Source organism: Rattus rattus, chromosome 8 (genome assembly GCF_011064425.1).
Source record: "Rattus rattus isolate New Zealand chromosome 8, Rrattus_CSIRO_v1, whole genome shotgun sequence".
In the NCBI taxonomy this organism is placed as follows: Eukaryota; Metazoa; Chordata; class Mammalia; order Rodentia; family Muridae; genus Rattus; species Rattus rattus.
The window spans coordinates 57,256,647-57,269,271 of NC_046161.1; the positions used below are offsets into that span (position 1 = coordinate 57,256,647).

The following is a 12,625-nucleotide window of genomic DNA, read 5'->3' on the forward strand; positions in this document are numbered from 1 at the left end:
AACCAAGAGTTTGCCCAGTTCCGCACTTCTTCAAACAGTGATGCAGCCCACTACTGTCGAAGTGTAGCTCACTTACTCAGATCACACCAACTGCATCAAAGGAGTTGAGTGTGGAATCTGTCAAACTCTTAGTGGCAAGTGCAGTAGTTTTCCAAAATTCAATTTCCCCTTGAAAGCTTAAATTTTATCATTAGCAATGAATACTGTCAGTTGTTTTCCTTGTAGTGACAGGCTCACTTTATTTTCAAGAAAATGTATGCCAAATACCACCCATTCTGTATAACCATACTTTGCCAAGCAATTATTTCAAATAAAAATAGTGTTTTACTTAGAAAGGCAGCTAGTTTAGTTTGCTGCTCAACAACTGCACAAAGCCTTTTTCTGAGCTAATAATCAGGCCTGCTATCAGGAGAAGCACTTCAAACATGCTTTAGAAAGTAAGCAAAGAGGGGTTCAATGACAAATCACTAACTTTTATTTCATCATCAAGGGTATTAAAAATGTAACCAGTCAGTCAAGACTGACTTCCACATCACACTATGTGTGTGCACGAGAGAGAGAGAGAGAGAGAGAGAGAGAGAGAGAGAGAGAGAGAGAGAGAATGAGTCTTAGAGTTAAGAATCACATTGAGGACATCAGGCAAACTAGGCAAGCACTCTACTACCCAGCCACATAACCTGTTCAGTTTGTTTTATCTTTAAAGCATTTATCTTTTTCAATCCAAAAGTCTGATGAGGAAGAATATACCACTGGTATAACTCAGTCACACCACAGCAGGGATCATGCAAATCACAATGGCTTTATTCACCACTGATGTTAGAATTGTCAGCATGTCAAACAATGTTCTACTGGTACTAGAAAAATGGTTTTGACCTAGAGATACCCAGGGAAACATCAGGAGTCTGAGAAACAAACCCTGGGATGGTAATAGTTGACTTATAATCACAAAACACATACATTTTCTGCTTAAGTAATTAATCATATATATTCTCAAGCATCTCACATTCAAAACACATAAAGGAATGGAAGAATGTAACACTTTGTAAGTAATAAACAAATACTAGCTACCACACTATAATCCAAGTTCTAAGCATGAAACATTATGGTTTGGATATGAGTTCAGAAGCTTGTTCTCCAGCAGCAGTACTATTTTAGAAACCAGTGGAAGAAACCTTATGAGTGGGGCAGTGATGGAAGAAGTCAGTCACCAAGGGGTGCTTTTGAAGGATGCCTTATCCCTGGACCCCTCCTCCCTCTGGTGGCTCTCCTATCAGCTCCTGCCACTATGATGTTTTGCTCCACCACAGGCCTACTGTAATGGAGCAAACATGAGCTGAACCCCCTGAAATCAGGAGCCAAAGTAACCCTCCTCTCCCTCAGCTGCCCAGGCCATGTCCTTTGTCAAGTGTCAGAGCCTGACAACTCCTCCTCCTTGGCCCTTTTCTGGGTAACTTGCAGAAACCTGGAATCTACACCAATGACTTTGTTCTTGTTCTCTCTCTCTCTCTCTCTCTCTCTCTCTCTCTCTCTCTCTCTCTCTCTCTCTCCCCTCTCTCATCCATCTGACAGAGAGACAGATAGACACACATGGAGATATCTATATCTATCTATCTATCTATCTATCTATCTATCTATCTATCTATCTATCTATCTATCTATCTTCAAGACAGGGTCTCATTGTGAACTCCTGGCTGGTCTGAAGTCACTACATATGTAAACCAGACTGGCCTCCAGCTGTCCCAGTCACCTGAGTACTGGTGATCGAAGGAGCCACCATCCCAGCCACAATGATTTTAAAATACTGGAAATATATTTACCTCATACATATGTGTAAGTACATGTCAACTAAAAAGATACTATGATATAAATAAAGCACCTTAAAAATAGGAAAAAAAATAACCTTTGGAGAGATACTTTAAAATCTTAAAAACATAAACTACATATTTACTCTGAAACTTACCTGATCCTTAAGAATAAGACCCATGTGACAGTGTTTTAAGAAGACACCTTAAATTCACCATATAAGTACAAGTTAGCATGCTAAATTCTATTTTAAGCACTGTGCCATGAAACTAGAAACAAACTCGCTCACATTCAGAAACTCAAATGCAGAAGTGCCTTGTTGTTCACTGCCAGAACCTCATAAGGCCACAACCCACTTCTTAAGCCAACACCTCCGTCACTATTACATTCATCATATCTACTTTTTTTTGTTTTGTTTTGTTTTTTTCAAGACAGGGTTTCTCTGTGTAACTCTGGTCATGCTGGAACTCACTCTGTAGATCCAGCTGCCTTAAACTCAAGAGATCTGCCTGCCTCTGCCTCTGCCTCTGCCTCTGGAGGACTTAAAGGTGTGCACACCTCCACTACCCGGACCTGTCACATTGATCTTTAAATCCAACCCCAACACTAATACTGGACTAGCTACATTAAAGGTAGTACAGCTAGATAAACAGCTCAATGGTAGAACACGTGCTTAAGCATGCACAAGACCCTGGATTTGATTCTCAGAACAGAGAGAGGGAAGGGGGGGGGAGATAGTGATTTGGGGGGATTATTATTTTCAACAACAGCATAACAAAGTATCAAGCACCCTAGTCTTGTAGTCCCAGCATGTGGGAAACTGAGGCAAGATTATTATACACAGCAAAACAATACACAGCAAAACAGTTTCAAGACACCAAAACAAGCACTTAAGAACTTCCTGTTTTCCTTTTGCAGCAATTGGGACTGAAGTCAATGAGTAACTCAAATGTTAAACATGGTTCTTAACAACCACCCACCACCCCAGGTCCAAGATATCCAACAGGTACACATATGGTCCAAATCCAAAATAAATTATCCTGGACAGGCTATCCAAATTAATCTAAGAAACAACAGGGAAACAGTAAAGACAAGTCACTGTCTAGAAACAATTCCAATTTAGACCACCACGGCAGACATGTGCATTGGCTCCGGACAAGAATGAACAGTAACATAATTTGTTAAGCTGAAAGATAGTAAACATCTACTAGACAGTGACAGAACACTAGTCAATGACAGAGCAAATGAGTAACTCTACTCTTCAAATCACAGGCTTTCCTGCTAGCCAAGAAAGTACAACACACAAAAAAATGGACTCAGGTCAAACTGGAGAGAGTCCTGAGTATCAAACCACCTAAGACTGACTGACTGTTTTAGGCAAAGCCCCAGAAGGTTTTTGTTTTTTTAATTTTTTGTTTCTTTCACTGAAATTTCTGTGGGTTACTGGGGAGGGGGGGATGTTGTTGGGTGACACAGTATTTCTCTATATAACTGGCTGTTCTGGAACTTGTTCTATAGACCAGGCTGTCCTCAAACTCAGAGATCTGCCTGCCTCTGCCTCCCAAGAGCTGGGATTAAAGGTGTGTGCTACCAGCCCTAGAAAGATAGAAAACACAGGGTGAAGGAACTTTTTGTGTAAAATTAACATTGCAACCAAAAAAAGAAACTGAAAGTAAGAAAAGATAAGAAGTGATGTTTTCAAATCCCGCAGTATCTGCACAGCATCCAGAACTGCTTCCTGTTCAAAACGATCATACTTGGTTCATTTTCTTGATTTAAAGGAAAAAAAGTGGTTTCTCCAGTGTGAAGAAAGTCTGAGGGAAAGGCTTTTCTGCCTTTTCACATGAGACCACTGAAACCAAAAGTGGAGGGCTCAGAAGCCTTAGCATAGGAGGGACGCCTAAGGAGGACAACTGTGCTAGGCTATGCACAGGAGGGAGCTATACCCTCCCATAAAGCCTCAAGACGGCCACAGCCTGCACTGTAGTGGCTGCCCTAAGAGTCAGCGATAACTACACAGAACAGGCCCGCCTCAGGCGTCTTCTGTAAATCACTCTGTAACCTTCCTAAGCCAAAGCCTAAATCCTGGGTCATCCACACTTATAGGACAAAACAACTAAGTACTTCAAAAACTTCTGCTGCCTACTTACAAAGAACAGTAATAAGCAAATTTCCAACAAACACAATCCATTCCACAGCTTAACCTCATCACTCGCTCCTTCCAGGCCTCACGGCTTGGCAGATACTGCACTCACTAGGGGTGGTAGCACACACCTGCAATCCCAGCATCAGGAGCCTGACGAGGAAGGAAAACCCTGAGTTTGAGCCTAGCCTGGGCTACACGGTGACAAAGCCTCGAAAAGAAAAAAGCCTTCTTAACTTACATGTGCACTTATTAATTACCATAACCCAAAAAGGTTTCTTCTTAAAATAGAAAAATATTTTCACAGCCTATGTAACCTTTCCATAACTAGCTCCTCCAAACAGCATTACCTACCAATTTAAAACCATGGCAACACTGATTTCACATTAAAAATGAAAAGTTGTTCTCATTTCCACTTTTTCTCTATTAATGTTCAACAGTTTCAACATGCCATTTAAAACTGACAAGCACCTAAAGCACAAAACTCACCATATTTGATTACTTTAATATAATTTCCAAAATCAAACAAACTTGAAATCAATTAAATATGCTATATCATCATGGAGTTCATTCTTTATCAAATGTAATCTCACCTGAACAATGAAGGTAAAACAAGAAATAAGCTAAAAGCTACTAATTCACTCCACTTAGGGCACCTGAATTGGAAAAACAGCTGCACTGCTCTCTACACAGCTCAAAGGTCTGTGGTGTTAAAAATCATTTGCAAAACTTTACACAGGCTATCTGCCAAAGCATGAAAATTACAAGCCGGGTTCCATACCAGCCCCTCCCCAAACAGAACCAACTGTATAATGTTGAGCTACTAGAAAAACAAAATAGAAAGCAACCTGGATATATATCTACAAACTTGAAAGGTTTGTCAAAAAAGTAACAGATTACAAATAAAAAGTATCAGCTGTGGATATAGTTCAGATGATAAACTACTTGCTTAACATTCATGATACTGAGTTCAATCCCAGCATGACATACATCAGGCATGCCTATAAGCCCCGCACGGAAGGTAGAGAGGATCAGGAATTCAAGGTCAGCCTTCATTACACAGGGAATTTAAAAACAGCCTGGGCTATATGCAACAATATTAATATATGTGTGTATGTATACCGGGCCTGTATATATATATATATATATATATATATATATATATATATATATATATATGTATGTATGTATGTATGCTGGGCACAATGGTGTACAACTTTAATCCCAGCACTGGGGAGGCAAAAGAAGGTAGATTTCTAGGAGTCTGAGGCCAGCCAGACCTACATAATAAAGAGAAACTGTCTCAAAAAAACATACATACGGGTTAGAGAGATGGCTCAGTGGTTAAGAGCAATGACTGCTCTTCCTGAGGTCCTGAGTTCAAATCCCAGCAACCACATGGTGCTTCACAACCATCTGTAATGGGATCTGATGACCTCTTCTGGTGTGTCTGAAGACAGCGACAGTGTACTCATATACATAAAATAAATAAATCTTTAAAAAATACATACATACATCCAATTTAATACTGTGATTCTTTCTTGTAATAATATACATATACCTACAATCACCAAAAGTCTGCACTGATAGATGCCCAGATGTTAACCATAGTATTTCTGAGAGCTAGAATTATAAGTGCAATTTTTCTGTCTTCTTTTTAGTATTTTATAAAAAAAATTTTTTTCCAAGCAAAATAGTAATTGCAAAACTTGCCATGCTTAGTCTTCTTAGTACGAGTAAGACTGTCTCAAAAAGCCAAACAGTCGCAGCTTGGAGAGACGATTCAATGGCTGCTAAGAGCGGACTGCCCTTCAGAAGCCAGGTTTGATCCCTAGCACCCACAAGGCAGAGACAACAACCTGTAACTCCAATTTCAGGGGATTCAATGCCCTCTCCTGGCCTCTGTGGACACTGCATGGAAGTAATGCATAGATATACATCCAGGCAAACACTCAAAGGCATAAAATACAAATAAAACCTCAAATTTAAAAGAAAAAGAAGAAGAAAGAAAACTAGCTGGGTGGTAGTGGTGGTGCCTCTTTAAACCCAGCACTCAGGAGAGCAGAGGCAGGGGGAATCTCTGAGTTTGAGGCCAGCCTGCCTGGTCTACAGAGTAAGTTTCAGAACAGCCACGTCTACAGAGAGAAATCCTGTCTCCAAAAAAAAAAAAAAAAAAAAAAGAAGAAAAAAAAAAAAATAAACCAGGCACTTTGGCACTCACCTTAATCCCAGCCCTCTGGAGTGAAAGGCAGACAGCTTTTTGTTGAGTTCAAGGCCAGTTTGGTCTACATAGTAAGATACAGACCAGCCAAGGCTATACAGTGAAAATGCATAGTGTCCCCCCAAAATATCCAGGCATAGAACTAAAGGAAACGTCTTAGCAACACTACAATTCTTGGTGGGCTAGACATCTTAAACACCTCTAGGACCACCCTGGCATCTTTAGGGAGACCTACTGAAAAGAGCTTTCAGGAAGGGATAGGTGGATGGGAGGGGGAACACCCTCATAGAAGAAGGGGGAGGGGTCCTGGGATAGGGGGCTTATGGACAGGAAACTGGGAAAGGGGATAACATTTGAAATGTAAATTAAAAATCCAATTTAAAAAAGAGAGAGAGAGAGAAGAGCTTTGAAATTGAAGACTCAAACACAAGTTCTTGCCAATGAGGTTGGTAAAACTTGCCCTTTCTAGGCTTCCTTACCTCTTTCATTCCTCTCCTACTTCAAAGAACTATGCAAAAAGCAAACGTGTGTGCTACATTATAAACTGAACAGCACTACAAAACTAAGATATCAAGTATTCTTCAAGATTGTCTTCAGCTACACAGTGAGTTTAAGCCAGCCAGGGCTACCTAGGACCACTATCCCCCACAAAAAATAAATGCTAAGTGACAGAGCTGAACACTTAAGAAAACAGTACCATCAATTCTGTGAAGTAATGAACCAAGTTCTTGTTTAGTTTTTAGTATGCTACAGCTTATAAAATCCCCCATTCTGAAGTAGATACTTCTTCCTAGATCCCACTACAACCACAACCCACTTTATTTTCTTACCCCTAGTTACCAGCATGAAAGGGTACAAATTACACTGAAATCAAAAGCCTCAGCATGAACCCTGGAACAGCATGCTGATGGAGTTCACCAGGAGAAACCCAAGGTTAATCAGCTACTGCAATCAAAGGGGATTAGGAGACACTCCTAGAAGAGAAAGACAATGCAGTCTCCTGGAGAAAACCAGCAAGGAAAAGGCAGCAATATTTCAAAACAATTACATGAACTACTTAAAAACTTAAGTGTTTTTCAAATTGTTTTAAAATACTGTTCCCAAGAAGTGACATAAAACAAAAGCCATCTAATGCAGCACTTCATAAAAGCAAGTCAGAGAGATTAAAATCAAATCCATGAATAAAATGTCAGATTTACTTGCTTCTATGTGAAATAAAAGCAGACAAATTACACCACAGAGATCAAAACTAAGTGGTTATTTGTTGAAAATAAAGAGACAGATATGACAACAAAATTTACTGATATGCTTACACAGCAGATACTTTAAAAAGTATGCTTCCCTTCTCATTGGGTTCCATTATTTACTCCCTGAAAGTGATGAATCCTTCCCTCCCACTGCTCCTTCTATGTTTTAAAATAGCAATATAACTTGAGTTTTAACACAAAAGACATTTAAGAAAAAATAATGACTTCAGAAGGTGAGTGTGGTAGCTGAGATCCCAGCATTCTGGAGACTGAGGCAAAAAGGCTGTCAATTCCTGGCCATCATAAACTACAAAGTGAATCCTGACTCTAAAAGAAAAATGTTTATTTTTGTTATTATTGTGTTTTTTTCTTTGCTGCCAGAGGTTCTCAACCTGTGAGTATCGACCCAACCCTTTGGAGGCAGAAGATCCTTTCACAGGAGTGGCTTTTCAGATATCCTGAACATCAAATATTTAAATTACAATTCATAACAGTAGCAACATTATAGTTATGGTTGGAGTCACCACAACATAGGGAACTGTACTAAAGCATTAAGAAGGTTGAGAACCACTGTTTTAGGGTGTTTTGTTGTCTTGAGGCTTTTTTTCCCCTTTTGTTTTAACCTGATTTAGTTTCTAGATGAAGTTCTGCTATGTAAACCCAGGCTGGACTAGAACTCACATTAGTTACATCTTAACCTTTTGAGTTACTAGTATTAAAGGCAAGGAAACAGTCTAAAAAGTAAAAAATAAATTAACAAAATATTTTTTAAAGGCATGGTGACACCTTTAATTATAGTACTCCAGAGGCAGCACTGAGGCAGGCAGATCTTTGTAAGTTGGAGATTAGCCTCTTCTACATAGCAAGTTCCAGGTCAGCCAGAGCTCACAGAGAAGAAGAAGAAAAAAAAAAAAAAAAAAAACCACACCACCACCACATCAGAGTAGCTACAATGAAACTGACAGGTTATCACTACCAAGATCATTTGGAAATGCCTTCACCCTTCACAGTCTCCCAAAAATCACTTGTGGATATTCCGCTAATGAAAAATTGATCTTTTTTCATAAGCGGAAGTGCACAGAGAACTCATTTTGATATGTATGACTCAATCTACTTGGTACTGGCAATACCTTCAAGCTTGCACTATCCCTATAGGAGCTTTGGATCTGTTTTTCCCATCTGATCTTAGCAGAATCACTATAGATGTAAAAGGATTCACTAACAGGGCCATTAGGAAAATAATTATGAATACAATCCACAGCACAGTCTAATGTAGGCTGTGAACTGGGATAAAGAATTTCCTCAGCAATTTCTATAGAGTTCTGTATTTTCATTTAAAACTTGAAAATAAAAAAAAACCAGGATTCTCCTAATTATTTAGACTTCCCCTATTTTATTATGATATAGAATCAATATCTTTCACACACACCCTAAAAAAAATTCCTGAAAGGAATATCTTCCAAACTTCACTGCACAAAGAAGCATATGCATTCCCGTTAACATCTCCCCTGCTCTCCAAAACAGGAACAGTAAATCTAACCACAATGAAGCCTTAACAGAACTTTTAACACAGCTACTACCAGCTAAGTAATCTATCACAGCTCCTCTAAGATTTACTCAGGCACACGCGATGACACACCAATGTGTCAAAACACTTACTATAATTTGAAAAATTATACAACAGAAACATAAGAGTGGAAAACAAGTCCTCTGGAAAATCTCAAGTAGCTTTTAGAGAGGGTTAAAAAAAAATGGAGACCAGTTTTAGAAAAATCCCACTTCCCATTAAGTGTTCAGTGTCTGTGTGATACTGGCTCACTTTTGTAAAAGTAACTTTACCTAACAAGACTCACACCAGGAATCTCCTCTATCCCCAAAGGCACTTTTCTTTCTTTATTTCTTTTTCTTTTTGTTTATTTGTTTTAGCTCTGCCTATCCTGGAACTTACGGTAGACTAGCTTGCCCTCAAAGAGAGATTCACCTGCCTCTGCTTCCCAAGTGGGATTAAAGGTATAGGCCATGATGCCTGGCCCCAAAGGCACTTTCTCAACACAGAAAGAACAAAGGTACTTTATTCTTTGCATGTACTTTCCCCACGAGGTTTTCAAGCCTTACTACATGGTCCATGCATAAAACACCTGGCCAGCTATTTTTCAAATGGACTCCTAAAAATAAGAATTAGGAGGCAAAGATGATAACAACAACGCCGTAGGGGGTGGGGGTGGCACAGGCCTTTAATCCCAGCACTTGGGAAGCAGGAGACAGGCAGATCTCTGAGTTCTGAGTTTGAGGCCAGCCTGCTTTATAGACTGAGTTCCAGGACAGCCAGGGCTACAGAGAGAAACCCTGCCTCAAAGCAAAATCAAAAACAAAACCAAAAAAGATGACAACATAGTGATGGTTAGAAAACCAATTACATAACACACACACACACACACACACACACACACACACACACACACTTGAGCTGTTTTTTTTTTTTGTTTTTATGCAAGTTGGTTATCTCCAAAATGTCAAATTTCTGAGGCTTTCTCTGTGAAATCAATAGTCTGAAATTGGGATAAATGAAACTATCCAAGCCGGGAATGTTGGTGGATGCCTTTAATCCCAGCACTAAGGATGCAGAAGCTGGAGGATCTCTGAAGTTCAAAGCCTCACAGTGAGTTCTGGGCCAACCTCTGCAACATAGTGAACCTTGTCTTTAAAAGGGGGGGGGGCTATTCTTATCATTTTCTGTCTTAAACAAGTTAGTAATAAGAAGTAAACTTAAAAGAACAAATACTCAAATCTTGTACAAAAATCTTCATATGTTAACACTCCAAAGTTACTAGGGAAAAAAGATCTCCCAGTGAGGCTTTTGCGCGCATATGCGCGTGTGCATGTGTATACACACACACACACACACACACACACACACACACACACACACACACACACAGAGAAGTGTCCAGAAACAAAGGTAGTGGTCTGCTTGTTCTAGAAGTTACTTCATCATAATAGGGAAAAAATAATTTTTATTGATTATAAAAAGATTTTCTAAATCTTCCTGAAGATTTGCAATTGCATAGCCCAATCTCCACTCTGACAGAGATGCTGGTTCTCTGTTGTGCTATAACCAGCTGCTTGGTTTGCACACAGGAAGCCAGAAAAGGGAATACCGTGTTCAGAGCCTCTAAATAATATGCGTTAGTTAAGAACTGCCTGCCTGCCTGCTACTAAACCAGAATTATTCAAGCAGAGCCCCATTTGTCACAATCCAATCATAAGGGTTCCACCAGCCCTCCCCCAACAGCTTGTGTAGTGGTATATGTGCTTTAGTAAAGGAGCCATCATCAGGTAAAGATTGGGGTGGGAGAAAAAGCGGAGAAAAGGGGGCACCCTTTCATCTAATTTCGCGAGGCATGAGTAATTGGTACAGTTGAGAGGAACGATGGAACGTTCTATTTATTGGAGGTTAGGGTGGGATGGGGGGAGGAGAATTTCGTTTAAATCAACATGGCCAGCAAGATGTCCCTAACAAACAAAAGGCAACGGGGGATATAAACACGAACCATTCACCTCCATCAGCTATAGCATCGCCATCATGGTGTGTGTAGAGACCCCCAAGGCTGCTCTCATCAGCCACACCAGAGACAGCAAGAGTGGAGAGAGGTGGCTGTATCCCCACCACCGCTCCCAAATGCACACTCTTCCAGTGGGTTGTTCCCCCCCACCCCAACCCGGTGGCCCGGAATCAAGAGAGAAACAGTAACGTCCCGCCTGGGCAGACTCCCCCTACAACCCTTTAGCCGAACCCCCAACGCCGGCTCCGGGCTCGCTAAACTTTCCAAGAGCTTCTCCCTCCTACTCCCTAGCCGATCGCCCCGGGATCGCGCATTCCCACTGGCCGGGCACCCACTGACAGGCGGGCAGCGGCGGCAGCGGGGCGGGGGCGCCTGGGCGCCGCGGAGGGGCGGGGCGGCCTGAGCCAAGTTCCCGGGGGTCCGAGCGCAGCGCCTGACAGGAGCCCGGGACGGCGAAAGAGGAAGAGGAAGCGGCAGCGGGGCAGTTTTCCCAATCCCCCTCTTCCAAGCGCAACCTACCCCCCCCAGCCCCTGGCTGCCCGTGGGGGGGAGGGCGGGGAGGCGGACTGCAAGGTAAGGCACCCAGGCCCCGGGGACCGCCGCTGCCGCCACGTCCCGACTCACTCTCTCTTCGCCCCGCCACCCCCGCCAGAGGCGCCCACAACAATAACACGCCGGGGACGACCCGTCAGCGCCCCCGAGGCACCCGGGGCCCACGGCCCGCCGCGGCCAGGCCCCCTCCACTGAGGCCCGGAACGCCTCTCCCGCCTACAACTCCAGACCCGGGTGGAGCCGGGCCCGAGCGGCCCCCCCAGGGTCCGACCCATCCCCCCCGGCACCAGCGGCGCCGTCTCCGCGGCCGAATATTAGAAGTGAATTCGAGCTGCGCTTTACCTTTAGTTCCGCACTGTCCGCCATCTTGCGTCTGTCAGCGCAAGCGCAGTGAAGCTCGCCGGGGGCCGCGCTGGACCCTCCCCTCTAGCGGACTTGACTCCGCCTCCGCCCCGCCCCTCAGCCTTCCCGCTCCGCCCCCTGCCTCCGCCCCACTCCCGGAGCTCGTTGCCCCGCCCGGAGCACGCACAGCTGCGAGACCCACACGTACTATTTAAATAATGGCGCCAAGCGGGAGTTTGACAGTTACTATCCCCTCGGCCTCCCCGCCCCCACGCCGGCCCGGCCAGGAGCGCCCAAGGAAGAGGCCACATCTGGGGGAGGTGTTGGCCTCAGTTTCGTCCTTCATCTGTCCTCTGAGCCACTGTTGACCGAAGCCACAACGCTCCCCGATCCGCAGGATGCGTTCTGCACCTGTACCCTACTCAGCCTCGGGTGGATCACGATTAGCTAGTTTCATTTAAGGAGAATTTGAAGACGCGTTTCAGGGTTTGCGCAAATCCTCATGATGAGGCAGTAAGGCCAAAAAAATATATATTATCATTCCCATAGTATCTTTCTTTTCCGAAATAAAGGCTCTGAGGGGAAAAGGAACTCCCCTAAACAGCATGTAACAGGGGTGGCTAAGGCAAATTCTGAAGACAGCCATTCGTCACGTTACCCTGTGCAGTCTGAAATTAGGGAAGATCCCTGACCTATCGCTCATGGGGTACAGATCTGTGAGCTAATAAAATAGAATTACTAATGGTGATGAACA

The 12,625-nt window shown here is 42.8% G+C and overlaps 1 protein-coding gene across 1 annotated transcript in view; it reads right to left on the minus strand.

The window, feature by feature from the left end:
• The window catches only part of Pias1 (protein inhibitor of activated STAT 1), a 96,865-nt gene extending 84,916 nt beyond the window's left edge, over window positions 1-11,949 (minus strand). The window contains exon 1 of the mRNA XM_032911319.1: window positions 11,872-11,949. Within this exon, the coding sequence (XP_032767210.1) occupies window positions 11,872-11,895 (24 nt within the window). The 5' untranslated portion in view covers window positions 11,896-11,949. The remainder of the gene's footprint in view (window positions 1-11,871) is intronic.
• Window positions 11,950-12,625: the final 676 nt, after the last annotated feature.